This window comes from Streptopelia decaocto (genome assembly GCF_964273445.1).
Source record: "Streptopelia decaocto genome assembly, chromosome: 7".
Lineage (NCBI taxonomy): Eukaryota > Metazoa > Chordata > Aves > Columbiformes > Columbidae > Streptopelia > Streptopelia decaocto.
Genome location: NC_138661.1, coordinates 16107190 through 16126426, shown reverse-complemented (window position 1 = coordinate 16126426; position 19237 = coordinate 16107190). Strand labels below are relative to the sequence as shown.

The window sequence follows — 19237 nt, the reverse complement described above, 5'->3', positions numbered from 1 at the left end:
GGTGACAGTCTTGACTTCCTGTGTTGGAAATTCAGTAAGTGATCTTGCTGCTTATTAATTGTTGGGTATAGGCCATTTTTTGGTTCTGTAAGAATTATAAACTTGCACTATGGTTCCTAATTTTAACAAACACGACATCTCTACAGTTTGTCATACATTTAATATTACCAGGAACTCAGTATAGCAGGTCTAAAAATGGAAAAGCAGAAAAAAAGGCACACTTCTGTAATATGGGTTTTTGTTGTTTGTTTTTAAACTGAATATTAGCATATACATTAAATCCTGAAATAGGATAATAACTGAATGCAAAGGCAACTAGTATTAATCCTGTCCTTTAAACAAGTATATATTTGTTTCAAGTTTGTTTTTTTTGTGTGTGTTTTTTTTGTTTTGTTTTTGGTTTTTTGTTGTTGTTTTGGTTTTTTTTTGGTGTGCGTTGTGGTGTTTTTTGTTTGCTTTTTTCAGGCTATACTTATAGTCTTAACTAATTAAAAGAAAAGTTAAAGTTGACACCAATTTTCTAATATTTACATACATACGCACAACAGTAAAACTACTGATGTCTTATGTCTTTCCCCTGCCTAAATTGAGCAGATTGGTATGGACCGATGTAAATTACAACCTGAGTACAGATATGCCCAAGCTCTACACAATGCTGCACAATTTGCCATGGCCCCAATCCAGGAAAGCAGTTAAACATATTTGCTAAATGCACAAGTGGTCTTTCTAACATGAAAAGGACTATTCACAGGCTCAACCCAGCATCCCTGATGTCAGTGGGAATTCTGCCCCTGCATTTGACAGGAGGAAGATCAGATTCCAAGAGCTTTTCTGGATTGAGTCCTGGAAGCCAACACCATTTCGAATCAAGTGAAGCAGCCTAGATCTGCCCTCAGTCTAGGTACATCATGTTGTAGGTCTCCACCATTCAATCTTGGAAACCTCTGAACCAGATGCTACTACTGGGGACCTGTCCTTTTGGGCCAAGGGCACAACTCTCCAGAGATGCAGATGAGTGGCAGCTCTAAGGTGTACCAGACAGCATGCAAAACCATCTAAGGATCAAACAGATCACGATGTTCTTCATTGGGCTGGAGCAGGATTAGTCAGGTTTAGTAATGAGAGGAAAGGGAAATATAAATGTCTATGGAAATTAATAGAGTAGACATTTTGCCCAAATAATTTCTGCTGTTGTCATTACCCATCTCACATATACACAGAAGGAATTTCTGTAACTTTAACTGATCAGAAAGAGATAACAAAATTTTGGTTTGAATTAGTTATTTTAGTGCTCATTTTTTTCTTAATACACACTACCTGTCTTATCTGTCAGTGAAATAAAAATACACTAAGTGAGACAAGTCTATATGGATGATTCTAAACAGATTTTGGTGTCTGTTTTTGCAATGATTTAATAAACAATAATTTCATTTTTACTAAAATTTCATTCACAGGTTTCTCGAAATCAAATTAATTTTACTTAGCATGACAGGTACATGAACTACTCTAACATTGTCTACACATAGTTTCTTGTATTAAAACAAAACAAAAAAAAAATTTTTGAAAATGAATAGTAGGTAAAGGAGCCAGGAAGTAATTCTGATAGCTGATTGTTTCATCATTACACAGCATTTCAAAAACAAATCAAGAATGAACTCCAGAAGAACGAACCTTTTCTTAAATACTTGATTGATTTTGAATAAGTAACGGCCACTTACACGCTGAAGATAAATACATGTAAGTCAGGGGTATAAATATAGGAGTAATTACATTTTTGAAGTCCTAAAATTACATTTGGCCCTTTGAAGGCAACTGCAAGGCTGATATGGCCCCTGGTGAAAATGAGTTTGACACCCCGATGTATGTACTTTTTTCATGGTCTTTGGAAATCAGCTATTTGGTCAAATGAACAAAGGAAGATCCCTCCCCTTAATTCAGCTCAGTAACACAAAAAATACTAACATTTTACCAGGATTTTTTGTAATAATTTGTAATTATGAGATTTCTAGCCCCAGTCACAGACCATCAGCCCATGGATGGAGAATGAAATTCACATCCAAAGAAAGCCAAATATCTACTTGGCACAAAGAAACCACTTCTTAGTTGTTTACAAATAAACAGTGACTAGCAAAGTAGAAGAGGCCACTGAAAAGTTATGGAGAACTGAAAGCTATTCAAAAGCAGTAAGTCTCTTTGAGATGAAATCTTGGCACAATACAGAACCACAATAATCAGGTAGTTTTATTCTGCAATAAACATTTATTTGCACGGTGCCTCTACGTAACAGTTCTCTCATGTGCCCTCTGGTGGTTTCATAATCCAAACAAGGTCTTCAGAATTGGGAAAAAGAAAAAAAATCCTTCCATCCCCTTCCCCCAACCTCCAAACTGGTCTCAAACACCTTATGTCACTGACTACTTCAATTAGTGATATATCTTTGACATGCACTTCTACTCTCAAAATACAATGAGTTTAGCTAGAAAATAATTTGAATTGTTCCTCATTAAGATCTGTCATTCTGAAGCTTTTGGTGATAAGACAGTGAGGGTGACTAAGCCAACATTGTATTTTGGATGAGAAGAAGCCAACAGCAAACAATACTGAACATCTTCAGGACAGTTCTAATCCTCCTTCTGCCTCACCACTATGAAAACCAGAAACTCCTTTTCATATGTTCTCTAAAAGTTAAACTCATTATTTATTAAAATGAAACAGTCTTCTGTCTGTACATATTACAACATAACCAGTAATGATAATTCCATCTAAAATTTCCAAGAGAAATTTCAGGAAAACTCCTCAGAGCATGCTAAATACATGGAAAATGTTTTTATTCCCTGTTTTTCTATTAATATATACACTCATTATTGGACGATGTTCAGTACTTTGGGTTCTAGTCAGGATCGGTTTTCCTCTCATTTTCCATAAGTTACAGTGAAATTTTAGAAAGGAAACAATGATACAGATTTATGTTATTTTACTGAAAACTGCAAAATATCTGGGGGTGGGGAGGACACAGAGGTGAGAGAATACTGATGCACAAATAATTACACCTCAACATAGTTAAACAAAGTCTTACCATTTCATCTTTCTCCCATTTATCTGTGTTGCTCTTGTCCTGGTTCACTATGTAACCAGGAGGAAGCCAATTGACTGGTGGATCAAAAATTGATACCACCATACGACTGGGCAGTCCTTTCTTCTTTCCAAGGCGATACAAGTTACAGTTGCTGACCTTCAAGAAAAAAAATTCTGGTAAACTTTTGGACGTACATTTACATGAAAACCAGTTAAAAAGCAAAAGGAGCAAAACAATTTTACATATCAAGCCAGATCTTGTACCATTAGGCATGTTCTCTAGTTCTCAGAGGGGAATTCAGTTTTCTTTTTCTTTTTAAGGTCAAGCATTGTAGCTATGATAATTTCAGCTGAAGAAATCTGACATATTACATTATCTTTGCAAAATAAAATTATTGCTGGTTTTAAAGTAATAGTAAATATAAGCTGTACAAGTGTTATTAATTACCAGCATTAATAGTCAACATTCAGACTAGATTTGGGATGAAAAATAATTGCTATTACAGGTAGATTGACCTAAACCTTGGCAGTAGAAAGTCTTAAAAGAGTTCCATATAACAAATCTTACTAAGTCACCATCCAGATGTTATTCTGATAGCCTCTAAAATTCTTTTAAATATTTTAAAGGGAAGAGGAAAAAGCACTCTCACACAAATGTACTTCATTTTCCTTTTTACCTATCAACTTCTGATACTTATTTCTCATTTTAAACACACTTTCCATGCTTCTTTTAAAAGTCTTGAAATTTGAACTTGAAGATTCAATCACTTGCTTCATTTGAACTGTGCAATTTATTTAGCCCTCCTTATTTTCCAAGATCGAACTACTCAATCATTTAATTCTCAGTGATGTGTTTTATCAGAGGTAGCATTTAATTCAAGTTATCGCATTATGTGAGGAAAAAACCCTAAACAAAGCAAACTTTCATGATTGATTATTCCAGAATATAAAACCAGCAGCAGTAGAACTGAAGACTCTGCTCCCTACTGTTTACATTTACCTCAAAATACTTCCAAAAGTTTTGATGCAACAGTTCTGTAAGATTTTTTTTTTGTGGATTCATTTTTAGTGTTCCTGTAAGGCCACGCTAAAATTTTAAGGAAAGTAGCTTAATTGAGCAACAAATAAAAAATAAAAGGTCAAATAAAGCTACAGCCTAAGGCTCCGTGCTGTTACTTCTCACACCTTATTGAAGCACTCCTGTTAAAGAGCTTCTGCTCAATACAACTGTAGTTTTGAGTTCACTAAATGTCTTCACTAACCCAGAACTTTTAGTTCTGCTCAGTCCCACCCTTTCTTAGGCAGGTAATAAGCTGATTTAGGTTTTGAAATGAACTGCAGAAAACAAGTTCAATCAATCACACTTATGGCAACGTTAATCCTGTAGTCTTGTATTTTTATTCCTAATATGCACACTACTCAGTGTGCAATTAGTAAAGTTGTAAAATTAAATCAACCTGTTGCTATTCAATTTTCTAGTACCATTTTTATATATATGGCTTGTTATAGCACGCCTTTTACATAATATTATTGGATTGTTACTACTTACTTTTTTGCTTCTCATATATGACAGCCGTCCCTCATGAGCATCAGGGTAAGTGCAAAACAAGTATGTAGTGATGGCATGCTTTAAAAATGAATCACCAAGCATTTCTAGCCGCTCCAGATTAAATCCATCACTAGCATTTGAAAGAGTCAAAGCTTGAAGAATGAGACCAGGATTAGGACCGAGAGTTTTTGAGGTGTACCCACTGGAAAGGTTCTTTTCAGTATCTGCTCTGTCTTTTGAAAGATTAATAGCTTTTGAACTACTGGTGGTCACAGCCATTTTGGGGCATCCATCTGAGGTAGATCTGTTAACATTTCCATCAAGGTATTTATTACTCAGTAGAGTACATTCATTGCTGGGCTTGGGCTGGTTCTCACTGCTGTATAAATTCTGAATGGGATATGAGGTAGTTGGTTGGACAGGTATTTCCTGCCTGCAGTAATTCAGCTGATTTCCTTGGCAAAAGTCTCTGTTAACTAAATCACAACTGCCATTGGCAAGATTTTTATTATAAGAAACACCATTAATTGCTGCAAGTTCTGCCGAGACATCAATTTGGAGTTTACTGGGTGACTCATTGAGCAATGTTCTGTAACTCACAGACATTTGGTCATGGTTTTCTGCAGAAGAGGTTCTATTAGCACCTTGATGTGCAGCATTTTCAGGGACTACAATTGTGCTGTGCTTACAGTAATTTTCATTCTCTACTAAAGAGGAGTTAGGAATAGAGATGAAGGATTTGCTGTCAATAGACTTTTTCCATCCGAAGTCCAAGTTAGGATATCTGTAAAGATACACGCTGATTTTATTAAAAACAATATTACGACAAGATGACTACAAGTACATATATGTTTTTAAAAAAGCTACATTCTTCAGAAAAGAACAATGACTGCGGCACTTTACCATTCACAATCAAGTCTTTTTAAACTACGTTTCACTGAAAACTGAGATGAGCTAAACAAAGGGTATCAGTTTTAAATTCACGCAGTAACTGTTTTCACCTCATTTTCCAATGAAGTCAGATATCATATGGAAAAATACATATTGAAAAAATACGTGCCTGAAATCTGCAGGAAGTGATTTAACCCCTACACCAGCATCCGTGGCTGTTTGAGCTCTTAGTTCCTCTGCTGTCAAGAGGCAGTGCAGGCGATAAAGTATGCTGGGGAGACAAACTGCTTTTCTCCACAAAGATGCTGGAATAGGATGTATAGCACAGAGCTCTGGTACCAGTATCTGGAGAGAGGAGGGGGAAGAAAAGAATTTTACCTGTAAAGGTAGTTGTCAGATTATTGCTAAGAGAGAGGTGACTTGAATTAGACACTTCCGTTTTACCTGCTTATTCTGCAAACTTTCCCACTTTGCTTTCCTCTTCTCAGCACTGCTTAGCGGAAGTGCTTTCCCCTTCTGATTCAAATGGCGAGGAGTCAAAAGATTAAGTCTAAAAAACATGTGAAAATACTTTAATATGAGTACATAATTAACAAATAGAACTTACTAGCCTAAACTTTCTAAGTGATGACTTATTCTTAGCATTCAACCTTAACGCATTGTGAAGTGACAGCACAGTTACCTCTTGAAAAAAGCGGCCTCGAGTTATGGTTGCTATAACATAAGTCAAGTACCCCGTGAGAAAACACAAAACAAAACACCAAAACCACAAACAAACCCCAAAACAAACAAACAAAAATCCCCAACACACAAAAAAACACCACACCACACAAAAAGCCCCTACCTACTTATTTTGTAAAACACAAGCCCTCAGCTTTATCTCATAATTAAAAAAAAAAAAAAAAAAAGGCACTTTATTGTCAAACTACAAACATCAGATACAAATATGACTGTTTTTACCTTGAAGATGTGTGGTCCACATCCAGCAGTGGCTGGTTGAGATTGGTCAGGTCAAGATTATACTTTGTTTTATAATATTCAGCAAAAGTTTCATATTCAGGGGAAGGGAATTTACTGAGTGGAGTAAGATCAGTGTATACATCAGCAACATAGAATCGATGAGGCTGATCAAAATTTCGATACCTAACCAAAAAAAGAAAAAAGCCATCTGTTATGTTAAGTTCTCCATATTCTAATATGGCAAGGTGATAAACAGTTAAATAGCTCACTTAAGGTTTTTGGTCGATGGACTTTTGTTTTGTAGAAAACATATGTTCAGCTAACTCAAATATTAAATGAGAAGTGCGCTATAAAATAAGGAAGAATAAAGTCAATCTATAATCGAAAGAATTCCCTCAACAGAAACATTTTAAGTTCAATGCAGGATTTATGTCTTCAAAATCTAACACAAAATGAAGCACTGGACAGCAGTCTCCAAGAGTAACGCTGCAAATCACAATTTCTTGATTTCAAACACTTAACAATTAAACTTTATCATTTGACTTTTTAATGTCCAGTCACCTATGTGCTACAATCAGTAGAAATGGAGTTTTACTGCATACAAAGTTATACTAACTCACATCTAAACAGGCATTTTAACCAAGTCAACCTCCAAATAAAGTTAAAATACAAAACCCCAAATACCTAGGACGGTAAACTCACAAGCCTACCAAGCACCATGCAATTCTTGCAGAATTCTTGCAGAATGTTAGAAAAATAGAGCCAGAACGCAGCAACACCTTTAATGTGGCTACTGATGCTCACTGGGTACTATGGTGATACACGTGCACAGGAAAATAATAGTAATTAAAACACAATGAAATCAACATCCAATATTTAGATTTGCATATTAGCTTATTTCATACTTTGATCTGCTCCATCTATCATCTTAAGCTTCTACTGAAATATCTAAATGTACATCTCTAAATAAAATTAACACACTATTAATGAGTCTGTTTAGCTTTCTTCCAAAGAGAAAAATCACAAAAATCATGTTCCCAGGCTCTCTGAACTTCTTCACTGAAGAACATGTTGGTTAAAGGAACTTTCAGGAAATACTTTTTTCTTATCTTATTCACAATCATGCCTGTTCTGAAGAATGCAATCGGAACTGTACCAATACACAGTCATGGTATTATGCTTCCTCTGAGGAGCTTACAACCAAGCAGGACAGAGAAGGACAAGCACGTATTTCCACCATTTTTATGTCGACTGAAAACAAAGTACTTGAAATTCTGAGATCTCTTACCGTGTAAAACAAGGTCAAAAATTTTTGGCTTCTCCCAAGCCAGGATATTAACAGATAACTACTACTAATTTTCGTAAGATGTACTCAGCCGCCTACCCCAGCTCCACTCTCAAAACAAAACACAAAAAAAACCAAACCAAACAAACAAAAAAACACAACAACAACAACAAAACAACAAAAAAAAAACCACAACAAAAAAACCCACCACAAAACAAAACACCACCACACCATAAATGAGAGGTTTTAGGCACTTCCGCCAAATCTTCAGACAGGTGAAATACCACAACTTCAGTGAAGTCCAGCAACTGTGCTGAGCTGCACCACCTGACCTGGGAGCTACTTCTATGGCATTAGCTCAATCACACAATGTCATCTTACACACAGCGATGGTCTGTCACAACTTTTTTACACTAGCATTTTTACCACAGTAATTATCTAAACAGGTAGGAAGACATTTAAGGGAAGAAAAAAAGTCTAACACAGATGAGGCTAAAACAAAGTACTAACATTTATCTTCCATATATATTCTGCAACTACTGCAGTTTACAATATACTAGGTACAAGGACAAGCCAGTCAGACCATTTTCTTTTTTCACATCATGCCAACTTACCAGTTCTGGAAAACACTACATAAAATTAAGTAAATTTCTCTTCTAAATACCACTCAATAGAAAGATTCTTTTAATTGCTCTTTTTCACTTGTTAATTTTTCCAGCTACCAAGAGCATACCTTTAGCAGGCCTTTGGCGTGAATAAGCAGCAACCAGAGAAGAGGATTTCTACTCAAATCTTTCAAACATTGCTGTCAGCAGGCCAGCTCTTGATGAAGTTGCAACATTTTATCAAAATACTACAGAAGATCTGTAACATCTACTATCCCTAATAAAAAGTAATGAGTCGTGGGAGGCCTAAACACTTATATCCTACTATACAAGATTAACTACTGACTATAAAATATCTTTAAATTATTTAAGACATCATCACCTTCAGATTAATGGCACGCATTTCTTACAAGCAATTCTGTGCAGATGCTAACATCTCCATATCACAAGTGTTCATATAAATAATATAGGTACATATCTAAAGTATGTATAAAGTACTCACCTTGGAATGATAACTGCATCCTGGTAATCTTCTAACTTGAAAATAAAAGGCATTTCTTTTGTATATTGTGTACTGGGAATGCCTGTACGTGCCTCAGATTTCTCAATGTCTTCCATAAACTTAAAGTCAATGTCCAAAGTGCTGGAGTCATCAACTTAAAAAAGAAAATGCATAAATCAGTTATTCAGGGGCAAGTTTTCCAGGCTGAACTTTTCTGGGAAGTAGTAAATTACAATATTTTTCCTTACTCTGTACACATATTTGATTATTTAAAAAAAAAAAAAATTCAAAAGGAGACATGTATATGATTTTAGACCCTTATAGACTCAGCTGAAACCTACTATAAATCAATTCACATCACCAAGTTAAAATTAATTTGGAATCATGAAGAAGTAATAAAAATATAACTGACAAATTTTCACACTACCACATATGGTATTATTTCTACAGCTACCACCAGAAATTTAACATAAAACCTTAACAAATGCTGCTAAAGGAACTCAAAGTGAATAAAAAACAAGAGCTCTGTTCTTACCAACATTAAGAGGTAGAACACAATAGGCTGAATCAGCTTCTGTGGGTTTGAACTCTAGTGCAGGTTTCTCAAGACGAAGAATATGTGAAAAAATGTACTGGTGGAGTCGCGTTATCAGCTCAAGCATTTGCAGCGACAGAGTAAAACCAGACTTCTTAAGCTCAATAGATATTGTAACCTCTCCAGAGCGAGTATACACAGGAAAGTGAGGAATCTAAATAAGAAAAAAAAAAAACAAATCAAGAGAGAAAATCCAGACTGTGAATCCTCTACAGAATACCAGGTGTTTAGGTCAAATAAAGAGGTAGTGCTTGCCTGACCCCAGCACAAACTGGATCAAAATTTTGACCTTTGATGACCTTCAGTTATAGATGAGATTTTGAAGGCATGAAGAATGACAGATTTTTTAATAGTTCTCCCTGTGTTTTACAGCACTTCTCTTTCTGTAAGACTAAGTAAAAATGGAAGTCTTCCATTACAGAGGAAGAAATGTGAAAACCAACAACATTGCTGAAATGTTTTCTTCTGTGCACAATAGGTAACATAATTTGGAAAAATCTTCCACAGCTGAGTCTCATCCACAGATGTCTATTAAAAACTTTCCTAAGCAAGAGGTGGCAATTTCAATTAACATGGCATAATGTTTCTGCTGCTGTAGACTAGGAATGCCGAGGGGAGTCGTTACTATAGCTTTCATGTAGATAAGATAGTGCTGCAGGCCATCTCAGTAGTTAACACACCACTCCTATCTCATACAAAAAAGGAGCAACATTTTTAATTTGTCACTGCAAAATTTAAGTTGTGAAACAACAGTTACATCACTAAGGCATAAAATGCAGTGGTGACTGGACTAGATTGATATTATTGCTTATTTTCTGAAGGTAACTTGATACAAGCAGCACTTAGGGTCATTTCCAACTTCTCAGTCTGGGGGTGGGGAATAAGTGGAAAATGACAGGTTGCAAGGCATGTAGAATAAGGAAAGGAGCTAGACTCATTACCTGAGGTATAGGTTTGGCTGTCAATATGCCGAAACATCTTGTTGTATCCTCAGGAGGATATAGCTTTCGTCTCCTAAAGTTGAGCTCATCAGGTAGAGGAGTCGTTAACACCATTCCTATTACATACAAGTAACAGGGCTGATCAGGTTTGGGATAACTATCCCTCAAACATTCTGGAATCTAAAAATATATAAAAAAAAAGGAAAACATTAAAGTGAAAAAAAATCGGCAAACTTCACCCAAAGACTATTCTTTGAACAAGCTTTCACGTGTTTATTTGGAAAGGTATTGCTAAGAATGAAGAATAAAAAAATTAATCTGGACTCAATTTTTAATTTAATTATTTTTTAAGCAAAATCATCAGGTCAGCAGCCTGGCTGGCAACCATGAGATCTGTCTGAACACTTGTATCAAGGGAGCACGATGCTCCCAGATCTTCCTATCTGCCAAGAGGCAACTTCTATTACATCCCTAAACTTCCTCCATACCCACCCTCTGGTAGAAATGCAAGTCTAACTATAGAACACAGACAGCACTTCACCAAAAATATAACCTAAGTTTTGATGCCAATTTCCATATTTAGCCAGTAACTCTGGAGCACAGCTTATATCCAGGGTCTTTGGACCATAAGTGTAGAAGAAAAAAAAAAACAAACCCAACACCAAACAAAAAACCAAAAACATGCATACACAATAAAAAACAACCAAACAACAAAGCCTGGGTGAACGTACGGCTCCATTAATAGGGGCTGTTTTCCCCAGCAGAACTGTTTAAAAGTATCAAAAACCTCTTTCGTATACTTGGAACAAACACACAAAATGTGACACACTGCCTTTTTGCCCAGGCACTACACCATACAACTTTTATAATAACAACTCTGGTTGGCAGATGTGAATACACACAACAGCCGCAAGCATTTTTAACTCTGCTGCTCATATCTGTCATAGACCTTAAGAAACCATGTTTTATGTTTGCTAGGAGTTCATTACTTTGTAGGTCTCAAAAATAATCCTCCTGTTTATCTAAAATTAAACTGCAATACATGTAGTTCTGTAGCAGAACTATGCTCTTGGCTTACTGGAAAATTACTCATAAGTTTAATAACTATATTAAGCCCAAGAGGATCTTGTAGACCTTAAACATTTGCCAAGGCTTCTTTTCCAGATGTGAAAAGTTGGGACAAAAGGGAAAGTATTCTTGGATTCTGTATTAAAAAAATAACTGAGTAAGGATGATGCATCACTTGACAAATCAGCTCCTCTAAATGAGAGATACTGTAATTGTGCATTTTACGAATGACCCTGATTCCCAAAAATCACTAGCGAGGTAAGACTGAGAAAGGCACTTGTAACAAGAAGCACCAAGAAACACTGCACAAAGATTCAAACTGTTTGTGAAGTCTTGTAAGAAAAGGTTTTCTCATCTGTCATTGTCTGTAATATATTCTTGTTATGCCATGGTATCCTTTCCTAAGCTTTCCCAATATAATCTACTAATACAAACTGGGCATGTGGAGGGTGCCACAAATGGAATTACTTACAGGTTACCACCATACCTGAGGCTGCACCTGAACATACAACATAGCACTGTAACCTACCACTGGAATGTACATCATGACATTCCTACATGTGAACAAAGCCTGTAGGTTTCTTTGTAAAAGTCAGAGATTATCAGAAGCTACCAGGCAATCTGTTCTAAACGAGTTACCTGTCCTATTCAAAGGCCTTCAGACAGAACCTGTAACAACTGCAGGGGAAGAATGAAGGTTCTGAAGTAGTTGCAAAATACTGTGACAAAGTTTCTTTTTCCCATTTTCTCTTAAAGTATTTGACATCTCACCCCAAATACCATCTAAAAAGTCTACTTATACAAACCGATGTGGCTGTTTTAATAGTAAGTTACCTAATAGTGCAGAGCTACAGTAAATATCTTATGCAACTCCTTCAGTGTTTTAAGTATAATATTTGAAACTATTTTAAAAGTAAAAAATATTAAAAGTATACTTGAGGTTTTAAGATTTAAACCAAAAATTATGGAATTCTGTGTTTAATCAGTAAAGTCAAACTAAAGCGAGCATAGAACAAAAATATGACAGAGAACTTTGACCCCTGGGCATCTCCTTCAATCTTCAATTGTCTAGAAAGCCAGGAATTCTTCCTTCTCTCTAGTGTATTTACCAGAAAACGTAAAGTTTTTTATAGATTATTAATGAATGACAATTTTTCCCTCCCAGTTATCTCTATACTAGGCAAATAAAGTCAACAAACTTTACAGCAGGTACAGGCATGCTTCCAGAGCATACGGTCCCATATGCTCATTCAGGTACTAGTGCGAGCTTCTATACTGTTAAAACTGCACAGTATTTCAACTATAAATGCATTATTGCTGTAAAAGATTCTTATTGGTTAAGATTAAGAGTTGGCAATTTTGCTTTCTTATCAGTACATAAAGCATTTGATGGGAGATGTGGAGAGCAGCGAGTGATACGAACAGCTTTAGGATAGCACTGTCTTCGTTTTGTAGAGCCTGGCCTTCCTGGAACACTGGTTTCCTCTTCATCATGTAAATCAAGCTCCTCCTCATATTTAACCGTTTCTTTACCAACTGGCATCAAATGATCATCCAGTTCACCTGAATATTATGAGAGTACAAAGAAATACCATTAAGAACATCCAATCTTGGTTTCTTCAGATACTACGCAGTAGATGTGATTGCTCATGAAAAAACCTCACCTAAGTTTTTAAACTACAGTTAGTACTGCAAGGCTCCAGGAGTATAACTTGGGGAAAGTGTGATACAGGTTGATTTTTTGGCAGCAATACTTACAGTAAAAATATCTGAAATTTTAATAAAAAAATTCTATAATGAAAATATGAAAACAAACACTCCTTTTGCCCATAAAAACTACCAGTAACTGAAATATTCATTTAAAAAAATCACTTGCATGGAGTTAAGCCAAGAAAGAGAGAAGAGTTATATTTCTGTATCATTCTAAAAAGGGAATTACTACTGTTGAATGTGCACTCTCAAGACTGACTTGAGCCATCATGGTGTTATTCTTGGATACATTTACAGGTACAAATTCAGTGATCAAAAGTTTTAACTCAGAATAAAAATACAAACACCAGACCTACAAATTTTTTTTCTTAAAAGATACATAAACACTTCTGTACTTTATCAAAACACACAAAATATGGAATTCTCTTTAAAACATTCCACAGTGAAGAATATGCTCCATTATATTTACTGGAGACAAGAGAGATAAAATAATCCTGCCATGTCCTATTTTTGGAACATGACTTACGATACAGTAGAGAATAAATAAAATACACAGCCCTAAATTTATTGCATTATTTGTTACAATTCACTTTAAAGAACAAGTTATTTTTTTGGCTGCAGGATATAGTCCCTGACCTGTAATCAAAATCTTCTAGAGAACAAGACTTTTAGCCTTTTTTAAGTATATTCAATGTCAGAATCTACATGTCTTGTACTAGCATTGCATTTGCTGTTTAAGACAAAATATATTAAATAACTTTTCCAGAGCAATCTTGTTATCTTTAGCTTATGAGGTATAAGTTAAATTACTAAGTACATGATGATATCACAAAACAAGGCAAGAGAAAGGAAGCTGTAGTAGGTGGCTATAGCAGAAATGCACATATATGCAGAACACCAGCACCATGTTCAATTTCTCAATTATAAGATATTTTTTATCAAAGCTGTTGCTTTTCCAGTTCTTACCAATTTTGTGCAGTTTTTCACAGCAAATAAGAGCTACAACTCTCTCAGCCAATCTTGCACAACTCATTGGAGGACCCTACAAACATTTAAATAATTCTTAAAAACTTCAGTTGAATAGCACATTACTTACATGTTACAAACAGTTAGTTTAATTTAACACAAACATATTAGGTGAGCAAACTCCATAAAAAATTACATTGACGACAGTTTTCTGAAGATACTCAGACTTACATTGTTTTTCCACAGAAGCCAAGATTACAAGTTTTTTAATTCAACATACTATTGATCTAAATCAATAAAGGACATTGCCCTACAATTGATACATGAGTGTGTGGAAAGACAAGGTACTGGGAAGAATATCTAAATATTTTTGTCTTTGGAATAAACAGTAACTGCTGGAAAAGTGATTATAACAGATACAAACAGGGATCTAAATACAGTTACAGAGCACAATACAGGAAAAGAAAAATCACGTGATTTTAATCAACAACAGTGAAACTAACTCTAGAAACGGCACAGACACATCTATACCAACACATTCACTTGTTTCAACGTTTTTATTTCCCCAAATACCTACAACAATTGAAGCTCGAAGAGGTGAGTTGATTGGCAGGTAGAGAGTAGAGTAAAACGTATGATCAGGTAGTTCTCGGGTTTTACACTTGGGAGCTAGGTGTGTAAATGGATCACTTGGTAATCTAGCGCAGTACCTAAGTTGACAAAACATTTTACAAATTATCAAAACCTGCAAATTAAAACCTAAATATATTTCAATGGAATCTTGCCTTACTGGTGTAAACACTACAGAAGATGATTTCATGCCATATGGAGCACTGCAAGAGCACACTGCTGACTCATAATGAACTAGCTGCTGAGCAGAAGACCTCCAAGTCCTTTACCACAAAGCTTGTCTCCAGCAAGGTGGTTCCAAGGTTGTGAAGATGCACAAGACTATTCCATCTCAGGTCCTACAGTTTGCATATATCTTCGCTTAACCTGAGTTTACTGTTGCCCTATTCCTCATTGTTCCCATCTGAATGGTGGCCTTACATCTACTGCAGTCTCCTTCCTTGATCACAACTTGGTGTCAAATGCAAATGTGCTGATTTTAAACCACACCGGACCTCCTAATAGCCCATGAATAATGCCAGCTACCCTTTGAACCATCTACCATTCCATTCTTTGAATCTGACTACTTTGCCAGGTTTTATCTACCAGGCAGTTCACTGAAATGGTCTGCATCTCAAGAATTGGGCTATTAAGGTACCATGGTAATTGCATTGAAAGATTTACTTAAGTAAATCTCATTCACTGCTTTTCCCGTGTTCATACAGTCAATCACTTCATCACACAGGAGACAACAAGGTGGGTCAGCCAAACATGCCCTCAATAAAACTCTGTTGGCTGCTGCCAAACACTTTATGTGCCTGGAAACAGCTTCCATAAGGACTTAATCCATTATATTCCATATGACTAAGGTAAAATTACCCAGTCTGTAGCTCCCTGGATCTTCTTCCTTGTCATGTTTGAAGTGCCATAACTTTTACCTTTTCCTGTCACTGAGAACCTCCTCTAATTGCCATGGCCTTACAAAGCTGGTATTTGACAAGCTCCCTTGGAAGCAAACCATCCTGTCTCGTGGACTTGTATTATATATTCAGCTTGCTTACTACACTCTTGTTTCTAAACATGACAACAGATTGCTATTACAAATGTGAGTATTAGAACCAGAAGACTTTACTTCAGTTTTAACAAGCCTTTTTTTGTTTTCTGGGCAGCTTTTAATTAAACAGGAATCAGTATCACTAAATTTATTACCAGAACTAGAACCTCTGTAGGATAAAGACACAAAAAGCAAATTATCTGTTCAAACCACTCCAACCACTTTCTTTAGGAGAGAAGATCCTGTCAAGATTCCCAAGAGGAAATATGTATGATGCCTCAGGCTATGCTTCCACGTTACAAGACAGACTAAGAAACTTTTTATTCAAGGAACAAGCCTCTTACCTATTTATGTGTCCAATAGCAGTGTTAATAGTAACTCTTGGACTGTTCTCATCTGGCCTCAAGACATAGGGTGGAAATACATCATCATCATCAACAATGGGTTCCGTTTCGGTTTCATTGGTATCAACAGATTTTGAGCACTTGTTTCTGAGGATCTTAACATTTCAAGAACAGAACATGGTAAGATTTTTGCCTTAAAATCACTATGATAAATTTAACAAAACAAGGCACATTCCTTTGACATCATACCTTCTCAATTGCTTTGTATGTCTTAAGATCTTCTTCAAAACTTTTTATTTTGTCTGTATCTGCTAACATGATATAATTAGAAATCGGTGCTCTAGCTCTTCCTTTAGACTGCACATAGGAACGGTATTCTGTAGGCAGATCAAAACGCACCACCAAATTGCATTTTGGTATGTCAACACCCTCTTCTACAATACTAGTAGCAATAAGTAGGTTGGTCTCATGTGCTCGAAATTTTCTAAGAACCTGCAAAAGTAATGAAGACAAATTTGAGAGATTAGTCTGAAACCTGTTTCCATCATTGGAACTATATTACTACTAACCCAATGCAGAAAAATTAGATGGTTGATGATCTGACTAGACACAAACGTGACTTTACATCAAGTTTTAATTCCTGTTTGTGTAATATGTCATAGCCATGTCTCCAAACATGCCTTTTTTTTTTTTTTTTTTTTAAATGAGGAACATCTGTATCTCAAATAAATATATTTGTTAGACCAAGGGCATTCTGGAAACTTCCAATGACTGTGCCCCAGACTCTGCCTGTTGGTTTGGTTTGTTTTTAAAGACACATACACCAATTAAAAAAAAAAACAAAAAAACAAAAAACACACACAAAAAAGGAAAGCCAAAGGTTCTGAAGGTACTGCTAGTTTCAGTTATTTTTCTTCAAGTTACCTCTTCCTGTTTTCTGAATTCCACTTCCATCTGCTTGTTACGAGGCTGGTTCTTGCCAATGCCATGTCCAGTTATGAAATTGCTACTGATGTAAGCCAGTTCTGGATCTTGCTTGCCAGCTTCTTTTATCAACCTAAAAATAACAGATGTGTTTTTAGAAGTTACACAACCCATAATATGGAAGACAATCTTTTGCTTGCAAGATCTACATCAAAAGTGAAAGCATGACAAGCCATGCTCACACATAAACTGACCTTAGTCTTCTCTAAAAACCACCAGTTATAGTGAAAACCCTTGTAAGGACAATAAAAGACGGACTGCACACATACACAGCATGAGTGTGCATGCATCGCACACATTTCATACCTATCATGTTAAAACCAGATATTTTTACACTAATCTATTATTCTAAGGCTCCCTACTCACAAGTCCTTTAGTTTATCTCATTTTCTGTAAATTATGACTGATTTTAGCAGAAAGACCTGTAACTCCAGCTTCAACAAAGTATGGTTCCTCAATATAAGGTGTTAATTTTTAGATTCAGCCTACCCCGTGAGATGTTTACTACTCTTGAAATTAACCTGAATGTATCCACATACAATTGGAGGATTTAATCCAATTATTTAAAAGCAACACTGAGGATTTTTTTTAACTGCAAGGTCGGAATCTTGAACGTTATTGATATTATTAGTGGTAGGTAACAGGTGGTGTTTTTAAAATAGATACAAAAACTTCTGCTTTCAGATCCCCTCTAAGGGAGTCAAGAGGCAACACAATGAAAATGGAAGGAAACTGGGCTCCACCATATACACTGAAGAAAACAGTAAGTGAGCCACTTCATTGGTTGTGTGCAATAATGATCAAAATAATAAAAAAATAATCAAAGAGTAAGTGTTTTGTTTTTCCCCTCTAATTTGTAGTATGTGTATATGTACAGTGGCCATTGCTAAAGGTCTCTGAAGAAAGAGATTAGCTCTAATTACTGCTTCAGGGAAAATTCCTACCACTTTCTCCCAGAAAATACTACATATGTAATGAATTTTGCTCTTCCTCAGTCACCATGGACTTGATAAAATGGGATTCTAGTCTCTAAATACTACTACCATAATAAATATATTTTAAGGAAAAAAAATATACAGAACTAAGTTAAAGCAGAGGTATAATGATCCACAATGGATCACTGGATGCTTGAGTGATTTTGATACACTAATTCAAACAGTCAAGACTTCCTTATTCAGCTGCAATCAGCAGAGGCCCTAGAACCAAATCTTCTCAGTTGAAGAGAGCCTACAGTGAGGTTTCCACTGAAGGCTTTCAGTCTTCATTCCAACAGCTCACATCTGCTGATCATCCAGGTATTTTAAAACCAGGCGTGTTACATGAGGTAAAGGAGCATTTTGTAAGTCTGCTAGCTAGCTTTCAGAAGTGGATAAATATTACATATGGTTTTATTTTTTGCTGCCAATAATCTGTACAAAAGGTGCTTAAAAATGGCACAATTTGGCTACCTATTTGATGTAGAAACAATATTTTCTCAGGTTCATCAGCTGTTAGGATATAGTATAGTGCATAAATCAGTCTGAAAGAACGCAATGGGAGAACAGTATAATTTAAATCACATTTGTGACTTAACAGAAAAAAAAATAAAAATCACAACTTTGTTTCCTGGAGGATAATGAAATACTCATTTCAGCTCAGGAGAAGGTGATCAGAATCTGTTAATGTTATTTCTTCAGGAGACATTAAGAGATTATGTTCATTTCACTGAATGGCTTAGTTTGCCTCATATTGCATATATATGTAAATACATGTCTAAATGCAAAAAGGCAAAGAAAAAGATGAAGTTCACAAAACACACATTGGCAAGTCTGCAGATCAAAGAATATATTATGCATTCCAACTATTGACTCAGGCAAAAAGGTAACAGAAGGGTCAGATCCAGATGTATCCAGAATGCAATAAACAAACTGCATAGGACAGCTGGCACTCTATCAAAACAATCTAACACGTCCGTCCCCCCCCCCCCCCCCAAAAAAAGTGAATAGATTGGATGCCATTCATTGTTTGTCACAAATAGCATTTAACAAGTGTTATGTGTAACTAACACGGATCATATTCAGCAATAAGGACTGATAAGGAACTAGAGTACTGCAAAGTAT

The 19237-nt window shown here is 35.8% G+C and overlaps 1 protein-coding gene across 6 annotated transcripts in view; it reads right to left on the bottom strand.

Moving 5' to 3' along the window:
- DICER1 (dicer 1, ribonuclease III) overlaps window positions 1–19237 on the bottom strand; it is a 65431-nt gene that overhangs the window by 12126 nt on the left and 34068 nt on the right. For 5 of the 6 annotated variants that reach the window (XM_082059623.1, XM_082059622.1, XM_082059625.1 and 2 more), the window contains 14 exons: window positions 17079–17211; window positions 16404–16646; window positions 16155–16309; window positions 14725–14857; window positions 14148–14223; window positions 12895–13034; window positions 10404–10583; window positions 9403–9616; window positions 8868–9021; window positions 6476–6658; window positions 5960–6065; window positions 5685–5860; window positions 4625–5408; window positions 3077–3232 (listed from right to left, as the gene is read on the bottom strand). In XM_082059623.1, coding sequence (XP_081915749.1) covers window positions 3077–3232; window positions 4625–5408; window positions 5685–5860; window positions 5960–6065; window positions 6476–6658; window positions 8868–9021; window positions 9403–9616; window positions 10404–10583; window positions 12895–13034; window positions 14148–14223; window positions 14725–14857; window positions 16155–16309; window positions 16404–16646; window positions 17079–17211 — 2833 coding nt within the window. Of the gene's footprint in view, window positions 1–3076; window positions 3233–4624; window positions 5409–5684; window positions 5861–5959; window positions 6066–6475; window positions 6659–8867; window positions 9022–9402; window positions 9617–10403; window positions 10584–12894; window positions 13035–14147; window positions 14224–14724; window positions 14858–16154; window positions 16310–16403; window positions 16647–17078; window positions 17212–19237 lie in introns of those variants that run through there. The other variant, XM_082059627.1, reaches the window with a different exon arrangement.